This window comes from Cebus imitator, unplaced genomic scaffold, assembly GCF_001604975.1.
Source record: "Cebus imitator isolate Cc_AM_T3 unplaced genomic scaffold, Cebus_imitator-1.0 Scaffold162, whole genome shotgun sequence".
Classification (NCBI taxonomy): Eukaryota; Metazoa; Chordata; class Mammalia; order Primates; family Cebidae; genus Cebus; species Cebus imitator.
Window position 1 is genome coordinate 2826018 of NW_016107477.1, and position 25801 is coordinate 2851818.

Sequence of the window (25801 nt, forward strand, 5' to 3'; positions counted from 1 at the left end):
TTTTGCATAGAGGTGTTTGTAGTAATCTCTGATGGTAGTTTGTATTTCTATGGGAGTGGTAGTGATAATGCCCTTTATCATTTTTTATTGCATCTATTTGAATCTTCTCTCTTTTCTTTTTTATTAGTCTGGTTAGCAGTTTATTTTGTTGATCCTTTAAAAAAACCAGCTCCTCGATTTACTGACTTTTTGATGGTTTTTTGTGTCTCTAACTCCTTTAGTTCTGCTTTGATCTTAGGTATTTCTTGCCATCTGCTGGCTTTTGAGTTTGTTTGATCTTGCTCCTCTACTTCTTTTAATCGTGACATTAGGATGTTGATTTTATGTCTTTCCTCGCTTCTCTGGTGAGCATTCAGTGCTATAAATTTCCCTCTAGACACTCCTTTAAATGCATCCCAAAGATTCTGGTACATTGTGTCTTTATTCTCACTGGTTTCGAAGAACATCTTTATTTCTGTCTTCATTTCATTATTTATCCAGTTGTCATGCAGGAACAAGTTCTTCAGTTTCCATGTAGTTGTTCAGGTTTTGAATGAGTATCTTAATCCTTAGTTCTAATTTGATTGCACTGTGGTCTGAGAGACTGTTTGTTATGGTTTCCATTCTTTCGCATTTGCTGAGGAGTGTTTTACTTCCAATTATGTGGTCATTTTTAAAATAAGTGTGATGGGTGCTGAGAAGCATGTATATTCTGTGATTTTGGGGTGGAAGTGTTTGTAGATGCATATTAGGTCCACTTGGTCCAGATCTGAGTTCAAGAAATATACCAAACTGTAAAGACCATTGACACTATGAAGGAACTGCATCAACTAAAGGCAAAACAACCAGCTAGCATCAAAATTGCAGGATCACATTCATACATAATCAACCTTAAATGTAAATGGGCTAAATGCCCCAATCAAAAGACACGGAGTGGCAAATTGGATAAAAAGTCAAGACCTGTCGATATGCTATATTCAGGAAACGCATCTCACAAGCAAAGACACACATAGGCTCAAAATAAAGGGATGGAGAAAGATCTACCAAGCAAATGGAGAGCAAAACAAAGCAGGGGTTACAATCCCAGTCTCTGATAAAACAGACTTTAAACTAACGAAGATCAAAAGAGACAAAGAAGGGCATTACATAATGGTAAAGGAATTAATGCAACAAGAAAAGCTAACTATCCCAAATATATATGCACCCAATACAGGAGCACCCGGGAACATAAAGCAAGTTCTTAATGACCTAGAAAGACACTTAGACTCCCACACAGTAATAGTGGGAGACTTTAACACCCCACTGTCTATACTAGGCAGATCAACAAGACAGAAAATTAAGAAGGATATCCAGGACTTGATCCCTTGTACATTTAAATGAATTTGAGAATCAGCTTACCAATTTCAGCCAAAAAATTTCAGCTGGAGTATTGATAGGGATTGTGTTGAATTGGTTTGGGTGAGGGGTTATTGCTATCTTAACATTATCAGGCTTTCTGATCTGTGAATGTGGGATGTCTTTCCTTTTATTGAGGTCTTTCAAAATTTTCTTTAATAGTGTCTGTAGTTTTCAGAGTATAAGTTCTATGATTTCTTCATTTGTCAAATTTATTCCTAAGTATTTTATATTGAAGTTGTTTTAAATAGAATCATTTTCTTAATTTCATTTTTGGATTGTTCATTGCTAGCTTGTAGAAATGCAGTTGATTTTGTGTATTGATCTTGTATCCCAAGATCTTGATGAACTTGCTTATTAGCTCTAATTGGTTTTTTTTGGTGGATCCTTAGGATTTTCTGCATACAAAATTGTGTCATCTTCAAGTACAGTATACAGATTTCTATTTTTCCAACCCAGGTGATTTCTATTATTTTTCTTGCCAGTTCGCCATGGCTAAAAACACCTCCAGTACAATGTTGATTAGAAGTGAAAAGAACAGAAGTGCTTGTCTTTTTCCTCATCTTAAGAGGAAAGCTTTAAGTCTTTCAGCATGATGTTGGCTGTGGTTTTTTCGTAAATGCTTGCTTTTAGGAAGGAACTTTCTTTTTCTTCCTAGTTTGTTGAGTGTTTTTGTTTTTGTTTTTCTAATCATTAAATGCTGTTGAGTTTTACCAAATTCGTCTTCTCTATCAGATTGTTGCATGGTTTCTATCCTATATTCTGGCATATTATATTGATTAATTTTAAGATGTTAAAACAACCTAGCAGTTCTAGGATAAATCTCACTTAGACATGGTATATAATCTTTTATATATGTTGCCATGTGGCAATTAAACATTATACAAAGTTAGCTTGGATATATGATGCCTTGAATTCTGAAATCTTAAAATTATACAGAATTATGCCCCATTATTTTGATGGCAATTTAAAAACAAAATAATATAGTGAAAAGAGATAAAGCCGTTTAACCCATGTGCTATATATTGGATAAATTGAATACAAAATCCAAGACTGTTCTGTATTAGTACTTGAACAATGGGAAATAAGTCAGCAATTTCTGTAAATATCAAAGTTTACAACATGGCCTCTAAAATTCAAAGTTGTTCTTATTTTTAAAAAGAATCTTTCCATTATTAATTTGTGTAGTCACACGTTGGTTGGTTGCCCCTCTCAAATTTAGGCTTTTTAATGAAGATTTATTAAACAGTATGATTGAAATAAGAACAATTGTGACAAAACACAAATTATAATTGTTTTCGGAATTATGTTCTTGTAAATACAGACAGATTCATGTGCTTTGGTTGAGAGATGCATGGACTCAGAACTGACATTTCCCTTTAAACATACATTAACTCAGTTTGGACATTTCTCCAAAGGAATATCATTCTTAAGATAGAGTTGACTTCTAAAAGTTATTTTTATGTAGTGCATAGCTGAGTTTTCTCTGATAAGAATGTTGAATCTATTTTTCCACTTGAAAAATTGTTCCATTAAAGCCTATTCTTATCTTTCAAGGAAAACAAAACTAGCTTTGACCTGAAACATGTAAAGAGAAAAATTTTCTGCTTCTATCACAAGAATTAGTTGGCCTTTTTGGACCTATAATCTCGTTTGTATAATGGAGATAATAATGTTTTTTTTCTCACAGAGTAAATGTAGTTAATGTATATAAGGAACTTATAACAATGCTTACCACATTCTAAGACTTAATTAATGTTAGCTATTTATTGTTATTATTAGGCACTACACTGTGATAGACTTGCTAGGCTTAGTTAGCTGCTAATGGTAAACCTCTAAATAGCTAAAAATGATTGATATCCTAGATGGGGAAATTTAGTTGTGTGTCAATTGTAAAATTAAAAAAAAATGCTTGCAAAATATATTGGTTCTCAGTACCAGGTTGTTTTTTGCAGCAATCCGCTTCCTTTTTTGTGATGATATGTTAAAACAAATAGGGAGAAATATTAACTCTGTTTATTCTTGGGAGTTGGGCATGCATCCCCTACATTTCAGCCTATGTCATTACGTTAAAATGTAAGTTAAAGCAAAGGAGGTTAGGAGATAGTCCTCTTGTTCTATTTCAGTTTGCACTTTGATCTCACAAATTACTCTTTGATTTTGTTGCTAGTATTTTTATGTAGACTTTGAAGAATCAATAATAATGAAACATCTACAAAAAGATTTGCATCTTGGTCAATGATAATTCTTGGATTTGGGATCAAAGGCTGATTTGAGATCAATTAATAACCAAAAACCTCTATTCTTTCTTAGTAAGAAGCAAAAGAATATGGAAGCAATGAGAGGGTCGGAGAGTTGTACTAAGAACCTATTTGTTATTCATGGAAGATACTTAGTTTTTAAATCTCCTATTTTAGAAGAAAGCTGGCAAAGCATTTTGAAAGGGTACCCAGGAGACAAATGGGCCTATAAATTTGGGGAGAGAGAGAGAGAGAGAGAGAGAGAGAGAGAGAGAGAGAGAGAGAGAGAGAGAATATGTTTCTTTTTGAATATTAGATAGATTGAAATTTCTATTCTAAAGATGGTATACACCTGATGTTACAATTAAAGTAGTATGGCAAGACTCAGAGCATACAGCTTAGCATGGAATCTAAACTTTTCTGGCTGTAGAGCTCTTTTCTTGGGCTCTTTTCCAGTTTCCAATGACAGATCAGTTGTTTGAAATAGTAAGGAACATTTTTCAGGGCTAAGTATGAGGCACAGAGAATGCCTTGGCTGCATCAGCTTGTTTATTGTTTATATGACCACTGCAAAATAAGTACTTTTAAAAATCTGTATTTTACATATAAAAAAGTTTTGTGATGATTTAAGTTTAAGAACTTTTGCATATATTCAGAGATAGTCAAGGACTGAAGGAAGTATTGATGCTTGAACACAAATATGCTGAAATCCAAATCTTAAAGTAATATCAGCCTTAATCTGCTTGCCACCTGAACATGGGTCTAGGATTTATAGCACTAAACAAGGGGAGTCTAGGCATCTTAAAAGTTTGGAAGATTATATAAGCCTTTAATATTTACTGAAAAAACTTACAACATTAGCAGAATGTTTGACTTGCATGTTCTTGGAGAAAACTGATCTAGAAGATTGTATTCCACAGTGTTTATCTTATTTACCCTGTGAATGAGTTAATATCTTCCATTTAGGTTAATTGTTTTATATTTCAGAAGGATTATTTGCTTATAAAAGTGTTTATACTTAATAGGTTTGTATGTTTTCATCTGGTTTCCATTTGAAGTGTAATTGTATTATCTTAGGTAGATTATATTTTTACTTGCAGTCATTTTTCCAACGAAGCAACACTATTTTCTAAGCCAAAGGCAATCAGTTGGTTCCAGGGGAGGGCTGTCCCAAAATATAATTTGGACAGAGGTGTAAATTCCCACCCTTAACCTCACCATAGAAGTAACAACCTATGGAAAGTCCTTAAGAAAGCCACACTGAAGAACAAAATAATTCCAAAGGAGAAGTGATAACTCATTCTGTACAACATGTCTTTATTAAGGGTGGGTGTAAACAAAGAAAGACTGAATATTACACAATTGTTATCTTTGACTCCCAAATTAAAAATGTAAGTTACATTCTAACAGCAAATCCCCTGGTTATAGTAAATACAGCCATCGCTTGGTATCCAAGGAAGATTGGTTCCAGCACACCCGCAAGTACAAAAATCCAAGATGCTCATGTCCCTTATATGAAGATAAGGAAAGGCACAGATGGTGGGAAATCTGGGAGAGGCACTGTGGCTTCGTAAACCGAGCCTGGGGTTTGGAACTGGATATACCAGAGTTTGTTCTTCTTGTGACACTTACTAGCCAAGCACCCACAAGTGTTCCCCATCTTGGAAATGGAGAAAATATCTCTCACAGAATATTTGTGAGTACTCAGTGGAAAAGTTTCTGGTACATAAGTACCCAATAAAGGTTATGTTGTTCCATTTTCTAAAACAAATAGGTCTTTGAATTTTTCAGGAATAAAGACTAACAGAGAAATTCAATTTAGGGACTTTTTACAAAGATCTTTAAAAACCACAAAATTATGTTATTCTTGAGCAAGGGGTAATTTGATTAAGTCAGTGAAAAGCAGAGATCATAGAGTTGTATATTAATATATTAGTATGAAGAAACTAATATATTAGTGGTCTGTGCTTATATTGCTTTGTTGGAAGTCACTTAGGACATTTTATATGCTGAGCATCAAGAATACTTTGTCTGAATTATTAGTGGCCTCCAAATTAGTAATGGGGCTGTCCTGTGTGTTACGATATTAAATTAAGTTTTTCTTTGTTGTTTGGTAGTAACTCAACTTCCATTCCTAATTACGTTCTGCCCAGGCTTATCTGAGCACCAGTTTGTAATCTTTTCTACCCAGTAGCGGGGCCCCATTTTTTGAAGCTGTCTAGATATGGCTAAAGACACATTGGCAGTGGGGGAAAGCTGGCAAGGTGTAACAGATGTATTCTAGTTATCATCCAGATTTATCCGTCTCTCCCGGAAAGTGTGATAATCCTCTGCTTCCTTTTCTGTGCCCACCCTCCATGCTTTGTTACACTTTCACTCTATCATTGTTATGATAACGGAATGTTTTCCTGAAAGTAGAATTTGTCATAAAATTTAAGTCCTAGAATTATCATTCTAGTTCCTGGACACCTGTTGTCAGTGTGATGCAGAAATTGGTCTGTGCTTCTCGTATCAAATAGAATAATCCTTTATTTAAACAGCTGTCCTATATGGACAATGTACATTACAAGACAATGGTGTTCACCATTTGGAGTTCTTCTTGGTTTTTGAATTTGAAATAAGAATCAGCAAACATTGCCATGCTGTAGCAGTCTCAGCATCATTCGACAGAGTATGTCTAAAGGAATAGTCTTTTTGGTAGCTGAAAAATGTTACATAAGTAATGCTGCATACCAGTTAGTTGTATTAAAATATATATTATGTACTGCTGTGTACTTGGCTTAAAAAACTTCCTTGACAACATCATTTAACTTCTTACTGTTCTTTTCGTGTGGTGGGTATAAATATCTAATATGTTTTCATTCAAAACATCAATTAGGTTTCAGTATAATCTTTATTAATACAGATCTGTTCTTACAAGAAGACTGCTGAGCTATGATAATTTGCACAGCAGGAACAATAAAATATCTTCTTTCTGTTTCATTCTACTCCAGAATGCTTGGCTTTTTGTTATTCTTTTACACAACATACAAAAGCTTTTATGTTATCTTTTAAAATTATAGTTAAATCTTTAAAGCTCATATAAGCAAAAGTGTTATTTTTTACCAAGGTGAACAAAATTGAAAGCCTAAAAATTGCAGATAGATTGAAAAAGACATATATTAGTTACAAATCTTCACTTTTAATATCTTTTATTCTTTTTCTTTATGTAGCTAGGACTCCCCACTTCCTGCGTATTCAGAATGTGGAAGTTAACGCTGGCCGGTTTGCTACCTTCCAGTGCAGCGCCATCGGCAGGACCGTGGTAGGAGACAGGCTCTGGTTACAGGTACAGTAACTCATTTTCACCAGTTAATTAAAGTCCAGCAAGAAGAATACATTCACCCGGGAGGAGAAACCTGGAGAAAGAGACTCAGTGTCAGATCCTAGAGTGAGAGTTTCCTTCTTTGTTAATAAGTAGTCAGATTTCTTAGTATTCTGTGAAAGCTAATTATTTTTGTTTATACACCATTTGTGAATTTCTCCTTTTTTACTTTCCTTATGCTTAATCGTGTTACTTGGAATATCTTGTTGTCAATTTACTTATAGGGCAGTATATTAAATTATAAAATACAGCACTCTTCTCCTAAGTCCTCCCTTGAGAAAAATGTAAAGAATCACACACACACCCTACACTTCATAGGCCTTTTTGTCATTTGAATTTCCAAGCTATAAGGCTAAACTTAGAAATTGATAATACATATTTTACTTTTGAGTTTTTAAATTATATGTTTTTTGGTGTAATGATCAAATGTGTGACTTGTTTTGTAATTATTCAAATTCTACCATATGTCCTTTGCATGGCAGAGGGTTGCATGGATAGATCCATGCTCTCAGGAATCCTGACAGAATGAATGGAATTAAATTATCTGTCCCTTCTAACCAGAATGCCACCCACTTCTTTAAGCTCTAGGTTTGGAGTTTTTCCCCTCCATTAGTATTCTCCAGTTGCATTCTTGTTTATTCCTTTTAAGCATTAATCTGGAGGCTGCTCATTCTTTATCTTGACTGGTGTCGATTTTTTGTCCTTATCCTTCCTTGTTTTGTTTTGTGTAGGTTTCTTTTTTTAAAAGTATTATCTTACGCTAAAATTAACTCCAGATAGGTTAAAGACTTAAACATAACACCTAACATCATAAAAACCCTAGAAGAAAACCTAGGCAAAACCATTTAGGACATAGGCATAGGCAAGGACTTCATGACTAAAACACCAAAAGCATTGGCAACAAAAGCCAAAATAGACAAATGGGATCTAATTAAACTCCAGAGCTTCTGCACAGCAAAAGAAACTATCATTAGAATGAACCGGCAACCAACAGAATGGAAAAAAATTTTTGCAATCTACTCATCTGAAAAAGGGCTAATATCCAGAATCTACAAAGAACTAAAACAGATTTACAAGAAAAAAACAACCATTCAAAAGTGGGCAAAGGACATGAACAGACGCTTTACAAAAGAAGACATATATGAGGCCAAGAAACCTATGAAAAACTGCTCATCATCATGGGTCATTAGAGAAATGCAAATCAAAACCACATTGAGATACCATCTCACGCCAGTTAGAATGGTGATCATTAAAAAATCTGGAGACAACAGTTGCTGGAGAGGATGTGGAGAAATAGGAACACTTTTACACTCTCGGTGGGAGTGTAAATTAGTTCAACCATTGTGGAAGACAGTGTGATACTTCCTCAAGGACTAGAAATAGAAATTCCATTTGACCCAGCAATCCCATTACTGGGTATATACACAATGGACTATAAATCATTCTATTATAAAGACACATACACACATATGTTCATTGCGGCACTGTTTACAATAGCAAAGACCTGGAACCAACCCAAATGCCCATTGATGATATACTGGACAAGGAAAATATGACACATATACACCATGGAATACTATGCAGCCATAAAAAAGGACGAGTTCATGTCCTTTGCAGGGACATGGATGAATCTGGAAACCATAATTCTCAGCAAACTGACACCAGAAGAGAAAAACAAACACTGCATGTTCTCACTCTTAGGCAGGTGTTGAACAATGAGAACATATGGACACAGGGAAGGAAGCATCACATGCTGGGGTCTGTTGTGGGGGAATAGGGGAGGGACAGCAAGGGGTAGGGAGATTGGAGAGGGATAATATGGGGAGAAATGCCAGATATAGGTGACGGGGGGATAGAGGCAGCAAACCACATTGCCAAATATGTACCTATGCAACAATCCTGCATGATATGCACATACAGCCCAGAACCTAAAGTGCAATAAAATAAAATAAAATAATCCAAAAAAAAGAAATAAAAATATTATCTATTTATTTTTGATTTGCTGCTGAGTTGAACGGTCCTTCGGGTTTTAACCCTTCTGTGTATGCAATTGTGCTCCCCACTGGCTTCCACTCCATCATGCATGCTAGCCTTGTCTCTGTAGGTGCCACCTCTCCACCTCCTGTCAGTGTAATCGTGATTGTGATGGGTGACTTCGTGTGACACTCTGTAATTTTTACATCCTTTATTCCTTTTAATCGGTGCAATGTAAATCAGTAGTTTCTGTTTTGTTCTATATTTGTCTTAGAGATAGGGTCTCTCTCTGTTGCCCAGGCTGCAGTACAGTGGTGCCTTCACAGCTCACTCAACCTCCTGGGATCAAGTGATCCTCCTACTTCAGCCTCCCAAGTAGCTGGTACCACAGGCACATGCCACCATGCTTGACTAATTATTTTGTCATTTTTACAGGGATGGAGTCCCCCTTATTGCCCAGTCTGGTCTCAAACTTCTAACCGCAAGTGATCCTACTGCCTTGGCCTCCTAAAATGCTGGGATTTTACATGTGAGGCACTGTGCCCAGCCCATTAGTATTTTTATTCCTCTCTTTCTGGGGAAAATGGGAGACATTTGAATGTACTGTCCCAAGATTAATCAGCAATGTATTGTCATGATGGGGAATGCATTCTGGAGAGGCTTCTTAAAAAGTGTTGTTTTCTCTGCCAAGATGCCCCACCCCTCTGTCCTGTGTCACTCTCTTTTTTCATATCCTACTTTCCCTGTTAGAGACTTTGCTGGCCAGGAAGTGTATGCAGAGGGTTATATTGTATATTCCAAATTCATCTTTACTTTCTTTGTCTCTAAAAGTTTTGTAACTACTAACTTGAGCGTTTTGCAGCTTGTGAAAACTGTTTTCAGTATTTAAATTCTTTTCTCTTTTTAATCCACTTCCCAGTTGTTTTAAATTCTTGATGTTAGAATTCAGAATTGTTTTCTCAGATAATGGCTATTTGGTATTAAACACAATCAAGATTGGCCGTCTGTGGTAATCAATGATGAGACAAACATCTTCTGTTAACATTTTCCACTGAGTATTAAACACATTATAAAAATGAAACTACTTGTTCCTTTGATTTAACTCTAGAAATCTTAATTTTCATGGAAAAATATATTTTGCTCCTAGTATTTGTGATACTATTTCTTGAGAGAATACAATATAAATACTGTATTAAGTCTAAGCTCTCACCTCAACAGAGTCATCTTAGATATTCCCAAGATCTTACAGGTTTGTGGAGGATATGATTTGCTCTTTTTATTTTTGCAAATGCCCTGGACTTGATGTATTCCTGCTTAAACTTGAGCACTTATGTGGGTTAGGAATCTTTCACTACTTCCTACACATCCTGGAACTTTGTTTTAAAGATAATTTGTCATGTGGTGTGGAGAAAGCTACTTATGATTTTGGGGTAAATAAAAAGGGTCTAAATGCAAAGTTCTCAGCCCTGACTACTATAGAACCACTTGGGAAGGTTTTGTTTTGGTTTGGTTTGTTTTTTTCTTTCACAAATGTCTTGCCTGTTTCTGGATTCTGATTTAATTGGTCTAGGGTGGGGCCCAGCATGCAGTGCTTTGTTAAAGACTCTCCAAGTAATTCCAGTGTACACCCAGTGTTGGAAATCACTAGTGTGAAGCAGAACACAACACACATTCCAAATCAGGAAAGAAAGAAGGTAGGCATAACATATAACTGGTACCTGTATTCAGTTGCCTCAATCTGACTCTGATGTTGAATATTCCATGTACTCATCTATGAATTTTTTCTCATTAGATTTGAATGATAGTGCTGGTAGTTGTTTTCACAATCAATCCCTTAATGCCCATCTCTGTCTCTTGCTGAGTCTTTTCTGACCCCCCTTGTCTTTGGTGAACATTTATTGTCCTGTAGCATTCTATATTGCACTGTCAAGAAGCAGATGACACAGATGGATAGAACTGTTGTGACTTTGAGTTTTTTTATTGAAACTTACTTTGTCCTGGAATCAGGACACTATTTGGTTAGTGAATCTTTGTGATGTTACAATAATTTTACTGTTAAATAATTTATTTTCCCTGGTTAGGTAGGCATTTTATGGGGAAATGTTTACTTTATTAATAGCTTATAAAATAAGACCCGTGTCCTTCACCTGCCAGGATGGCTTCTATTAATCTATATGTGTTTGAAACAGTTTCTGATATTGATGAGGGTTTCCAGCAGATGCTGGTTTTGCAGAGCCCTTCCCGCCCTCTTGCCCAGGACCCCTCACCCTCCCTTGATCATTCTTCTCTGGCCATTCTTTAGAAGTTGTGGAGAGATGTAAACCTTTCGTCATGGACCAGGTCTTTCTAATCTAGAGTTGTAATACCCTAAGGCCTGCCTGCATGTAAATTCATTTGGGTCCTCAAAATAATCCTGAGATTTAGGCAGAAAATAGAAAAAACAATTATTTTGAGGTTTTTCTGTGATTCAAACCTCTCTAAAGAGTCAGTCAAGATTTAGAAATTAATAATACATCTTTGTTTGGGGGTACATAGGTGTTTTTGAATGTAATCATTAACAATATTTTTTGAGACAGGGTTTTACTCTGTCACCCAGGCTGGAGTGCAGTGGCATGATCTAGGCCCACTGCAGTCTTGATCCCCTGGGTTCAGATGATCCTCCCACCTCAGCCTCCTGATAATACATTTATTATATAATTATATATTATAATATATATTTATATATTATATAAACATATATAATATATTTATATATTATATAATATATTTATATTATATAAATATATAATATGAATATATTTATATGTTATAATATATTATATAATATGAATATATTTATATGTTATAATATATTATAATATATGTTATAATATATATTTATATGTTATAATATATATTATATATTTGTATATTATATAAATATATTATATATAAATATATAATAAACACATATTTTATATATATATATATATATTTTGTAGAAACAGTTTCTTACCATGTTGCCTAGCGTGGTCTCAAACTCATGGGCTCAAACGATCCATTTGCCTTGACCTCCCAAAGTGCTGGGATTACAGGCATGAGCCACCATGCCTGACCTATTTACAATAACTTTTACTCCTTGTATTGCAGTCCTCTGAGGGGCAAAATAGGCATTCTGCACAGAGTTTTGTGGTTGTATGTCACGGTGGTTTATCTGTTTTATAGAATAGGAATTGGAAGTATAGGATTGTTCTGGGTCACAAAGAAAAATGGTGTAGCTGGCAATAATAAAACTCAGTTTTTTACTTTTATTTCACCTCTAAGTAATTACACTGTACCATCTTCTTGTATTAGGAAGGTAAGTGAATAGGCATTATGCACTTATGCTTTGTTAGAAGAATTTGAGTGTGAACAGTATTACATAATTAATATCAAGGTGCCATCCTGGCCACCGAAAATAAAGTTTGTATGTATTATATGTCATATTGATCCACACCTGTGAAAAATGGCCAAAGTTTTGATTGTTTAAAATATAGATTAAATATAATCCCCATCAGAGTCTTTCACAATAACATAACACAAATAAATCTGATGATGACAGTAATGAAGAAATGTTTATGATTAACAGATGTGTCCCATCTGTTTGTATTTTCTTCATCTCATCTGTGGACCACACAGGTTATGTTTGCCAATGTGAGACTGGTTTTGCTAGAACACTGAACAATAGAATAAGACCCAGTGTGTGAGCACATCCATCATTACAGCTGCAGAATACTTTAAAAATTTCTCCAGATGATAGAAAGACAATATCTGTAAACTTTTTTCTTGTATTGAATATTCAATGCAGTTCTTGAAGATACTTGTTTTGTGCTATCGGATATGGCAATCTATTCATATAAACATGGACTGCAACAGTGTGAGATACTAAAATTAAATATTTGTGGAAATCATTCAGGCACCCAAAATATTACTGTAACTTTTGCTATCAACTTTTTGATCACTTTTTGAGCCCACGTTTTCAAAACATCTCAAAGTCTGTGTACGTATACTGTGTGTATGTGTGTGTATATATATACACATATATACATCACTGAAAAGAGAAAATGGAATTTGAGATTTTCTTTTTATACTTTCTGTACAGTTTTAAAACTTTAAAAAATACTTTTGTGTTTTGTGGCTGGGTGTGGTGGCTCACACCTGTAATCCCAACACTTAGGGAGGCAGAGTTGGGTGGATCACAAGGTCACGAGATAGAGACCATCCTGGCCAACATGGCAAAACCTCATCTCTAGTAAAAATACAAAAATTAGCTAGGTGCTGTGGCACATGCCTGTGGTCCCAGCTACTAGGAGGCTGAGGCAGGAGAATTGCTTGAACCTGGGAGGCGGAGCTTGAAATGAGCCAAGATTGCACCACTGCAGCCCAGCATGGGCGACAGAGAGATACTTCATATTAAAAAACAAAACAAAACAAAACAAACTTGTGTCTGCTGATGGACAGCTTCTGAGATTGTATATTTTTTATGTAGTCACAGACCTTTAAGCTGTGTATGGTTGTATTAAAACCTTTATTGTTCTTTCTTCAGTATTCCAAGTATTATTTTCCTACATTTGCTTATTTTTCTCAGGACTTCATATTTATAAAGCTTTTCAGTAAATGAAAGTGTTAACCAAAGCTAGCTAGTGTTAATGTCTATGAACCTGTAGATGACTCATGCATGTGCAGTTCCAAGACCTGTGGCATGGGGGCCATTGCCTTTCTCTTCCCCTGCCTCTGCTCCCATTTTGGTGTTTTTGTAACTTCTACTCTTTAATTTCTTGTAATAATTGTAGAGGTTCCTGCATTGCTTACTCTTACTTAGCAAGCATATCACATTCAGTGTGGGTGGGAAATACAAAGGTTCTGCCTCCAGGACAGAGAGCAGAAGTCAGAGAGGGAGGAGAGATGTCTTTTCAACAATAGATGAACAGGATCTTTGATCAGGCCAGGGGTTGTTGTGTGCATGCTGAGTGAATAGCAGTTGGCAGTGGAAACCGGAAAAATAACCACTTTCTCTTCACAGATATTAGAGGTTTCTACATTTTAAAATATCTTACTTTTTCTAATTACACAATTATGTAACCTCTGAATTTGGAGCAATCTTCAAATTAAATTTCTAATTGTATTGATGAGAAAACAGAAGCCCAGAAAATGTAGGAAACTTTAGTGCAGTTGTATATCCAGTTTTTTATGTTTATTACAGGTAACTCCATTTTATTAGTGAAAGTCAGTTTTATATATCTAATATGTTTATGTCTGTATATATATGTACAGGTTTATACTTATGTATAAATATTGCTATTTATTTACATACGAGTGAAGTTTTACTCTTGGACATTTTTCTTCACCGAATGATCTTGCGTCTCAAATAATATTAGCCTCTTAACCTGATAGTCTCAGATTTACCGTGATTTATCTGTGTTAAATTTAGAACTTTAAAACCCATCACAGCACAATATAATTGAGAGTTTTACCGTTTTGCAAGCAGAACTTGGCATATAAGTAATGCACCACAATAGCCTTTTAAAATGATCCCATAATAAGTATTAGTTCATACAAATAGAAAAGGAAATCAGATGATGTTACTGTAAAGTAAAGTAGTCCCCTCTTGTCTGAGATTTTCACCTTCCACAGTTTCTGTTACCTGTGGTCAATGAAAATGTGGTCCAAAAATTTCAAATGGAAAATTCCAGAAATAATAAGTTTTAAATTGTACACGATTTTGAGTAGCACGATGAAAACTTACTCTGTCCCATCCTGTCCCATTGAGGACATGAATCATCCCTTTGTCCAGCAAATCCCACTACACACCCAGTAGTTAGTGAGATATCTAATCTCACTACCCACCAAATAGTTACTAAGGAGACAGATAGGCTATCTCAGGATCACAGTGCCATGTTCAAGTCACCCTTACTTTACTTAACTACTGGTCCAACGCACAGGAGTAGTGATGATGGCAATTTGGATATGCCAAAGAGAAGCCACAAAGTGCTTCCTTCAAGTGAAAGGTAAAAGTTCTCAATAAGGAAATAAAAAGAATTGTTTACACTCCTTGCTAAAATCTACAGTAAGAAAGAATATTCTCTATATGAATCTGTGAAGAAGGAAAATTGTTTTACTTTTGCTGTCATACCTCAGAGTGCAAAAGTTACAGCCGCAGTGCACGGTAAGTGCTTAGTTAAGATGTACACGGCATTAAGTTTGTGTGTGAAAGACATAACAGAAGCTATCCATGGTTTCAGGCATCCACTAGGGGTCTTGAAAAGTATCTCCCCTGGAACAGGGGGGACTGCTATTCTTTGTTAAAAACACTGGTACAACCCAGCATCTAGACTAGTACTTGTCACATAACAAAATGCTCAGTGAATACCTACTAATGCAGGGGCTTACTGACTACCCAAACAAATCATGTAGCTCCTTCAGGTGAGCGTCAAAAGCAGGTTTATACTTAGAGCAGGTTTGTAGTTACAGCAGGAGAACAAGACAGAGGAAACCATTTCTCTCTGGGATGCTTGTTTTGGGCCTACAGCTCCTGTTCAGAGGATGATCTTTGATGAGAGGAGCAATATATAGAATGTAGTCATGTCTCTGCTGCTTCATGATAGATAGCAAATATCATGCAGAGATGCAAAAACTGATTAATAAAAACAGACATATATTAGAGTAATTTTAGGAGCAAATATGGTCAATATATCATCTTTCCTAAACCTTCATTTCTTGTACTCTTTCCCTAGGTTTTCTTCTTCTGTCATAAAACTTCTAATTCTTCCTTTAAAAACTTTCTTGCCATAGCATCTCTGTTAAAAGTTATAGACATATGCCTTTATTTTTCTCCATGAGCTCCATGAACATAAGAAATATACATTTAATAAAGAATATTCCATTTGAGTTTGCACAGTGGGAACACCTGTGTTATAGTAGCAGATGAATTAAAACTACCCCATATGGAAGAAACCAGCACAAAAAGGCTGAAAACACCCGAAACCAGAATACCTCTCCTCCTGCAAGGGATCACAACTCCTCATCAGCAAGGGAACAAGGCCTGATGGAGAATTAGTGTGATGAATTGACAGAATCAGGCTTCAGAAGGTGGCTAATAAGAAACTTCTGTGAGCTAAAAGAACACGTTCTAACCCAATGCAAAGAAACTAAGAACCTTGAAAAAAGATTTGACAAAATGCTAATGAGAATAGACAACTTAGAGAGGAATATAAATAAATTGATCGAGCTGAAAAACACAACACGAGAACTTTGTGAAGCATGCACAAATTTTAACAGTTGAATTCCCCAAGCAGAAGAAAGAATATCAGAGGTCAAAGATCAACTCAGTGAAATAAAACGAGAAGGCAAGATTAGAGAAAAAAGGGAAAAAACAAAGAACAAAGTCTCCAAGAAATGTGGGACTATGTGAAAAGACCTAATCTACACTTGACAGGTGTACCCGAATGTGATGAAGAGAATGAATCCAAGCTGGAAAATATTCTTCAGGATATTATCCAGGAAAACTTCCCCCACCCAGCAACACAGGCCAATATTCAAGTCCAGGAAATACAGAGAACACCACAAAGATATTCCTCAAGAAGAGCAACCCCAAGGCACATAATCGTCAGATTCACCAGGGTTGAAATGAAGGAAAAATACTACTAAGGGCAGCCAGAGAGAAAGGTCAGGTTACCCACAAAGGGAAACCCATCAGACTCACAGCAGATCTCTCAGCAGAAACCCTACAAGCCAGAAGAGAGTGGGGGCTAATATGTGACATCCTTAAAGAAAAGAACTTTCAACCCAGAATATCATATCCAGCCAAACTAAGCTTCATAAGTGAAGGTTAGTTCACTTAGGAAAAATCCTTTGCGAACAAGTAAGTACTCAGAGATTTCATCACCACCAGGCCTGCTTTACAAGAGCTCCTGTAAGAAGCACTACACATAGAAAGGAACAACCAGTACCAGCCACTCTAAAAACATACCAAAAGATAAAGAGCATCAACATAATGAATAATCTGCATCAACTATTGGGCAAAACAGCTAGCTAGCTTTAAATGGCAGTATCAAATTTAACTGTAACATGGAATGAGAAAATTGGACTTTGAATGCTTTAGGACTAAATATTATAGTCTTATAAAATTACTCTATTCCTACTGAAGATTAGCCATGAATTCTGATGTGAAAGAACTCATGAATTTAGCTAAGGCATCCTATTGTCTAGCAGAAGTTTCTGCAATAAAGGAAATGTTTGTTAATCTGTGCCTTCCAATAAGATAGCCACTAACTACATGTGGCCTTTGAGCCTCTGAAACGTGATTAGTGCAACTGAGAAATTAAATGTTTAATTTAATTTATATTAAGTTAAAATAATCACACAAAAAAAGAAAAGATACTCAGCATCATAGCTCATTAGGGAAGTGCAAAATAAAATCAAATTAAGACACTACTGTACACCTTTTAGAATTGCTATAATAAAAAACTGATAATACCACATGCTGGTGAATATATGCGACAACTGGAGCAAACCTCGTATGTTTCTGGTGGAAATACAAAATAAGATAGTCACTTTAGAAAATAGTTTTCCAAAAAAAAAAAAAAGAAAATGAAATTTTTATTTTAGATTAGCCTGGCATAGAGGTGCATGCCTGTAGTCTCAGATACTTGGTAGGGTAGCCTGAGGTGGAAGGGCAGTTTGAGGTGAGGAGTTTGAGGCTGCACTGAGATATGATTACATCACTGCATTCCAGCCTGGGCAATAGAGCAAGACTGCCGTTCTCTCTCTCTCTTTCTCTCCCTCTTTCTCTCTGTCTTTCTTATCTTTGTTTCTCTCTTTTCTTTTCTGCTTTCTTTCTCCTTCTTTCTTTCCTTCCTTCCTTTCTTCCTTTCTCTTTCTTTCTTCAAAAAAATGAAAAAAGAAAAAAAACAAACTTCCCCATCTGCCCTTTGTCAAGAATGTAATTCCATTTGCTTTCTTAATTTGAGGAGTTTAATTTTCTTAAAAAACTCACTTAGAGTTAACAATTTTTTAGCTGTTGGCCTAGAGATAGATACATATTTTTTGAGAGTTTGACATATAATTCCACCAAGCAGTGTATGAGCTATGTAATCGTGAAAAAAGTGTGTTTCTCTAGTCTAATAAATATTTCGCATTTCGTTTTTGAGCTCAGATAATTTTAGACCTTTTTCTAAGAGAAAAGAGGGGAACCTTGATATTTTTATAACCTAGAATGATGTTCATGGGAACATTTTCACTGATATACCATAGAATTTGGCTTCTGAATGAATAAATTAAAAATTGTATGAATAGTATTTATATTACTGACTTCAGCTGGTGTGTTTGAAATAAAATAATTGCAACTACATTGACTAAGCACTGCTAGGTACTCTGGTAGGTAATTTTCAGGCATTTTTTAAATTGATCCCTACAAGAATTTTATTATATGTCCATTTATAGAAGAAGCCACTGACGCTCAGAAAGTGACTTTTCCAATGGTGCATTGCTAGTCACAGAGCTCAGATTTGAACCCAGGCTATGTTCTAACTTAACCATAGTGCATCTTGGGTACTGCAGAAAATGTAGTTTATCATGAATTCATAAGTATCATGTAGTAATTTAAATGATAATGTTTATCAGAATTTAAAATAGTTTTTGTATATATGCAATGTTGCCTTGGCTTTTGTATTATGGATATATGTTTATGGTCAGCCTTTCTAGGTGGCTTTTCGTTTCATTTGTTGATTATAAGGACAAAAATCCAACTGTATTTCGGAACAATTTTGTTATTATATATAAAAGCCACAAAATGAGATGAAAAGAAGGAAAATTATGGTTCCCTTCGTAAGCTTAACTTGGGTATTTTATGCCATATATATTAAAGCATAAATTTAACATCACTTAGCATCCCAGAAAATACTAGAGATGCACAAAGCACGACTGTCTTTAGTTGCTATGGGAACCATTTGCTCTAGAAAATTTTGAGTAGTTAAAATCACATCCATTATTGTTTTAGTCAGTTAAATATCCATGTCTATATTTATATAACATCATACTGAACATTCAGACTGAAGCTACTGAAAACCTTTGGGTATATACTGTATGTTTTAACTTAGTATCATTTTGGATTACCTTTACTTAAAAATAAGATTTCTTTTATATTGATGAAACAATATAACATGTTTATGGATACTCTAGAAAAAGTTAATTAATAATTTTTCCTTTGTGATGTTATCTAACTCAGCCAAAAAAAGATGTAAGCAGCAGGATGTGGCAGGAACAGGTAGGGCAGCAGAGAGCCTCTTCCTCCATAGAAACCTTAATGTCTCCTGGTCTCCACTTGAAATCGGACTTTTTACTTTTACTTTTTTCTTTTCAGCTTTTATTTTAGGTTCAGAGGGTGCATGTGCAGGTTTGGTACATGGGTAGATTTTATGTTGCTGGGTTTGGTGTGCAAATGATTTCGTCACCTAGGTGGTGAGCATAGTACCCAATAGGTAGTTTTTTGACTCTCACCCTCCTCCTACCTTCTACCCTCAAGCAGGCCTTGGTGTCTGAAATTGGACTTTTAAAACAGTGGGTCAGGTTGTTTCAGTCTGGAGGGCAGAAGAGAAGGAAAGGCATCAGCCACTATTCTTAAGGTCTGCTTCCTTTGGGCCTACAAGCCAAACATTCTGGGAAGGCCTTCCTTCTTCTTTCTCATATTCAGCTCAAGGTTCACCTGCTCATCTTGCTTCCAGGTATCTGAGGCTATCTTATGAGAAAGGAAGACAGAGATGGCTGTGTTTGGGGCTGCCTGCTCTATGGGGCGGGCAGGAACTGAGAACAGGTGGAAGCCCCACCTGCTGCTGATTTGGCAGCGCAGGAACCTCATGCTCCCTGAGCGCAGCTGTGGCTGCCCAACCATGGCTGCAGACCCAGCATCCCTGTGCTCTTGGAGGCTGGAAGCGGGCAGGAGCCCCCCACTCGCAGGCGTAGCTGCAGCCACCCAGCCACAGCTGTGGACCTGAGTGTCTCTGCACACTCAGGGGCTTAGGAAGACCCCCCTGCCCCTGCAGGCGTGGAAGTACCTATTCCCACTGCCTGGATTCTCCCTGCTCCCAGTGACTGCTCCAGTCATGGAGCAAAGTTGAGGCCAAACCCAGGTGCTGCTGCAACCCAGCCAGGTGTGTGTGCACTCAGGGCACTGTTGACATGCCAGCCCCCTGCTGTCTCAGCCCCTTCCTGACCTCAGGCACTGATGTGCATGTTAGGAAGGGTGAGGGGGCACTGAGGGCAGCTTGGCACTGGCCTGCAGGTGCCCCTCAGCATGAACAGCAGAAGGCAGACAGGCTCTAGGGAAGATGGGGAAGTTCCCCAGTGAAGCCCCACCTTTAAGGCCTGAAACCTGGGAGCCAGTCTGTCAGTCTTGCAGTCTGAGAGTGGGAAATTATGGTGCTTTTACTGTGCACGCCCATGGCTACCCATGAACCTGTCAGCATGCACTTCCTCCCTTCTGAAGCCCATAAAATCCTTGGACGTAGCCAGACTTGAGCACTCAGGCCAACCTGCCTGGGGAGAGGAGCTACCCACTCCAGGGTCTCCTCTCTCCTGAGAGCTGAGCCGTCGACTGGATGACCTGCCTGCAGAGAGGAGCTGACCACTCCTGGGTCTCCTCTCTGCTGAGAGCTGAACACTCAATGGGATTACCTGCCTGCATAAAGGAGCTACCCACTCAAGGGTCTCGTCTCTGCTGAGAGTTGAACACTTGTTCGGACACCCTCACTGTGGAGAGGAGCTGACCACTGTGGGTTTCCTCTGAGCTATTCTGTTATTCAGTAAAGCTCCTGTTTGCCTTACTCACCCTCCACTGCTGCACACCTCATTCTTCCTGGATACAGGACGAGAACTTGGGACACGCCAAATGGCAGGTCTGAAAGAGCTATAACACAAGCAGAGCTGAAACATGCTCCTTGCTCACCACATTGTGGGTGACAAGAAAGAGAAGAGAAGACCTGCAGCCCTTCAGGGATCCCAGACCTGAGAGCTCCCTGAGCCAAGGGTGTGACACCCTCTTTGTGGCTCTGCAGTTCTTGGTGTCTCAAGCTACTGAGTGCCACCACATTCCCCAGTGCTAGCCATGGAAGCTGCTTGCAGGGAGCTGGTGCCCAGGCCAGCACCTGGAGCTGCCCATCCCATAACAGCCAGTGTGCCTTTCCACTAGCCCTTGGCAGGCATGGGATCCAGGCCAGTAGTGCCAGCTGAATGCAGCCTGCCAGGCCAAGTGGGCCTGGTGGGCCTGAGCAAAACTCAAGTAAAGGTGCCACTGGCCACAGATGTTTCCAAGTGGTGAAGTCACACCCAAAGGTCCTGTAACATTATCAGTCATTGATGATGATTGCCTTGGTTCATTATTTAGGAGTTGCAGAATGGTCTAGTTCTATCAGTCACTTGCTGTCATCACCTAAAAATGATCAAGGCATTTATAATTATTATTGTTGTCATCATCAGCATCATCGTCATCAACTTGTGTGGTTGAGTCCATTGCATTTGATATCTTCATTGCTGCTCACATCTTCCCCAGCCCTCCAGTGGGGCTTACTCAGCATGGGTGACTCCTGTCCTGGCCCATCTCAGGGAACTTCTTTGCTTTCTGTTGTGACATGTTCTAGGTTTATATTTTCCATTTACTACTTCGGACTTTGAATTGACCATTTTCCCAGGGAATCCTGGTTCTTTTTCCAAGGGAAATGGCTATTAGAAATTACAATCTGAGCATAGAGGTGCTCATTACTACTTTATTGTTTATTTTTATTTTGGGGATCCTCTCATTGGAGAGAGCTGGGATATCTAGGTATGCACACATACACACATTTAAAGGCAAACTGTGCCCTGAATGCATACTGACAATTCCTGTGCAAATTCAAAACTGTAGGGATTTTAACCTCCTTTCTCTTACGTCTTTATCATCTTTTGACTATGTTTTCAGAAGAGTTGTGTGTTTTAAGGCATATAGACTGAGGAAGAGTGATGTTATTAACCAGCCGTGTTAATGACTAGCCTGGTGTTTTAGGTCATGTTGGTTAGGTAGCACAGGCACTGTCACCCTCTGCATAGTAGAGTACTGTAATTACAGTTTAAAAGTGAGCTGGCTTGAGACCTAGCTTTGAAAAGGTAAATATGTAAGAAAATGTTCATCAGTGTTGGGCTCCTTAGTTTGATTTGGCCTAGTTAAGCCAGTTAACAGTTGGGTATTTGGTTTTAAGACTAAAGAATTTCTAATATTGCTGGTATTTCTACTTACTGCACTTATTATCTATATCCTATATTATTTGGATGAACCTCTAGATAAAATTTAAACACAGGTTTATTAAATAATGTTATTCAGCTATTACAAATATATCATGAAATGAACTATGTCTTAATAACAGAATGAAGCTCTAAATTCCCATAATCAAATTCTTCCTGAATATACCTATAATAATATGATACAACTTTGGGTATCTGTATATTATTTTAGCTATCTGTATATTCATTAGCCAATTAAAGTGTACTTATTCTAGAACAGTACTCCAAATTGATAAATATTTTGATTAAGTTGGTTGTGGTCTAGAAATCAAAGGTCAACACTATGTTAATTATTAAAATAAAACATATGTGCTGTATAAAGGATAGATTATTTGAGATGTTCAATTAATATTGGATTTAGCTTGCATAAGATATTTTAAAAAAAATTATTCCAGATCCTGCTGTCATTAGTGATATCGGTGGTAAGAATTTCAAACAGCATCTTACAAATGGACATACTTGAAAGTGGGATAATACAGACTATTTTTGCTATTGAAGAAATGAAAGTGCCATTTAATTCCCACCTGTATGTCTGAGGAAGGGAGACTGGCTCAGAGCTCCTCGATGCCTCTGCACTCAGAGCAGCTCCAAAACGCCTGAGATTGATTAATTTGCTGCAAGTGCTGCTAACTTCCCAGACCTCAATTTCTTTCAATCATTGCTCTGATTATTGCAAAACTATTTCTGAAAGACTTAATACATATCTTTTTGCTGGTAAATTACTGCTCATTTAGAAGTCCTAGAGTCAGTCCATTGCATAAAGAAGGTTTTAAGTCTAATTTAAATAACTATCAGTCCTTTTTTTAGCTGACTCAAATTGAAATACGTGCACATTTGAAGATACTCTTGCTTTATATAAAGAGCTGTATTTAACCCAGTCAGATCGTCTCCTCTCAGGCATCATCATTATGGTTGTTTCACTAAGTGGACAAAAGATGGGTCAGTGATTTCTTTAACAACCCAGGACGTTCAGTCACTGTGCTTTGCATGGAGTCTGAGGTTTTTGCTCCCAACAATTGTGTCCTAGGCTGTCTCTCCTAGTGAACTCTCATGTGGTAAAGAACAGTCCGGATGCCCACCCCTCATCATTTTCTTATGGTCCTTCCGTCATGCTATTAAGAATGCAGAGTGCCAATGCTTGGTGGGGCTGCCACTTTCTTATTCTGAAAATTGGGCAAAATCTGGCTGACAATTTTGCTATCTCTACCTGTTGTATATTTTCATCATTTTGTTTTGCTAGAATAACAAAAAGGTTCCCTGCGGGTTCCTAGATGTTCAGTGGTACCCACGGTTCTAAACACATTGACCTCTCCACGTGTCACTGTCATGGGGAAAGGACAGCGGGGGCAACGACTCTAACCTTTCTATACCTGTCCTGCAGCAAAGGGACACCTTTTCCTCACCCATTACAAGGTTATGGCTGAAATCTCTATAACAAAAGACAGATTAACAAGATAAACACTTAACAAATTCTTTAATACAAGTTTTACGTGACACAGGTGCCTTCAGAAAATAAAGACTCGAAGACTCAGAGAAAATTGTGTTTTTATGGACAGTCATACAGAAGTGTGACTGGGGACAACAGGGCAGGATCTGATGGTAAAAAATGGGAGACACTGAACCAAGCCTGTTTGTTCACATTCTCCGTGGCCTATGTGACGTTCCTGCCCTCCAGATACAGGGCAGGATACCTACCACATGAAGGCCTTTGGGGGCGGATGGAGGGAGAGTGATGTCTCCGAGTGCACCTGGGTACATAGAATGAATAAGATACGACCCTGGACTTTATGGTCTGCTAGACGAGAAAGACGTTACTGTAGTGGAATATACATTGTGTTGATTTTGTTTTCTAGGTATCTTGAGGTTCCTTGTCTTTCTGTCTTCTTTCTTTGTGTCTTTTGTTACTATGATTTCTGAAAACAGCTTACCCAGTTTCCCTTGACATCAGTTAGGCTCAAACCCTATCTCCTCCAGTACATTACTGTTCACACAGAGGTGTTTGTGTTACCTCTTTCCCTAATCCTTCCATTCCCAGCATCTGAATACACTAACGTCCTCGACATTTCATATTTCTTGTTGGGGTCTGCATTGCATTTTTCCTCCCAGCCTTTTCACTGAGAAGCACTTCTGTTCTTGCCATATAGGATAAGTTATACTTCCCTTAGAGTTCCCCTAGACTTCTCCTATACTTCCCCTATAGTTCTTTTCTAGCTCTCCTGTACTTCCACCATAGATACCCTGTATTTTCCCTACAGTTCTGTGCTCTCCCTTGGCTCTTGACTCTGGAGAGCTGCTGTTATTCACTGGACTTTTCCTCTTTATTCCCTGCCTAAGAAACTTCTGTACATTCCTAAGCGTGTGCTCAAGCGGTGCTTCCCTAGAAAGCCTGCACGGACACCATCCCCAGGACCATGGTTTGAATATTTGTCTCCCCCAAAACTCATGTTGAAATGCTAATCCCCAGTATTAAATCAGTATTTAATCTCCTGTGTCACTATTGAAAGATGGGGCCTTTAAGAGGTGATTGGGTCATCATATAAGAGCCCTCATAACGGATTAATCCATTTATGGATTAGTGGATTAAATAGGGTTATCATGGGAGAGGGACCAGTGGCTTTCTGAGAAGAGGAGGAGAGACTTGAACTAGCACACTCAGCCCCCTCACCATATGATGCCCTATGCTGCCTCAAGAATCTGCGGAGTCCTCACCAGCAAGAAGGCCCTCACCAGATGAGGCCACTTGACCTGGGGCTTCTTAGCCTCCATTACTGAAATAAATAAATTTCTTTATACAGTTTTAGGTATTCTATTATAACCAACAGAAAACAGACTAAAACATCCAGTCAGATCTCCTTCTCCTCTGTGTGCTATGGGAGGCAATTCATTGCTCTGTATTGTAATTATTGCCTTGTCTGTTTATTTCTGTCCAGATAATAAACTCAATTAGGTAAATGATGATTCTTTTAACTTTATGCTCTCTTATATGATAGAGTATGTGCCCCATAAAAGATTGTCACTGAATATTGGTTGAATGAATGCCTGAATCCATGCACATGTGGATGGTTTAATACAAAATGGCCTGCAGATTTGAGTAAGATGTGTGATTTGCTATTCCTGTGTAGATTCTAAGCTAAAATGATGGCTGCTTAGCATTTGATATCTCTTCCCTGTGTACTTTTTCTCATGAAGCTGAATCTGACTTTTCATGTGGTTAAGTACATGAGTTAAAAAATTTTTAAAGGCTCATTCTTGAGAGTCCATATGACTCACTAGAATTACATGGGGCTTCTAGTCCAGGGCTGCTTATTTTACAGGGTACATCTGTGGCACAAAGACAGCAACTGTGAATCATACTCCTCTCAACATAGGCATAAATCCAAAAAGGAGGCCTTCTTATACTCAAGTGCCCTCAGTACAGCCTTGAATAGTTGTGAGGGGTCAGTAAGTGCAAACTTTAAATTGTTTTTGAATAAACATTCTTTTGAGAGATGCTTCTATTAGGAAGAATATTAGGAGATTATTA

General features: G+C 37.5%; 1 protein-coding gene across 10 annotated transcripts in view; it reads left to right on the plus strand.

Moving 5' to 3' along the window:
• The window catches only part of PTPRM (protein tyrosine phosphatase receptor type M), an 858282-nt gene that overhangs the window by 366748 nt on the left and 465733 nt on the right, over positions 1–25801 (plus strand). For all 10 annotated transcript variants that reach the window (XM_017543961.2, XM_017543962.2, XM_017543951.2 and 7 more), the window contains exon 5: positions 6827–6942. In XM_017543961.2, coding sequence (XP_017399450.1) covers positions 6827–6942 — 116 coding nt within the window. The remainder of the gene's footprint in view (positions 1–6826; positions 6943–25801) is intronic.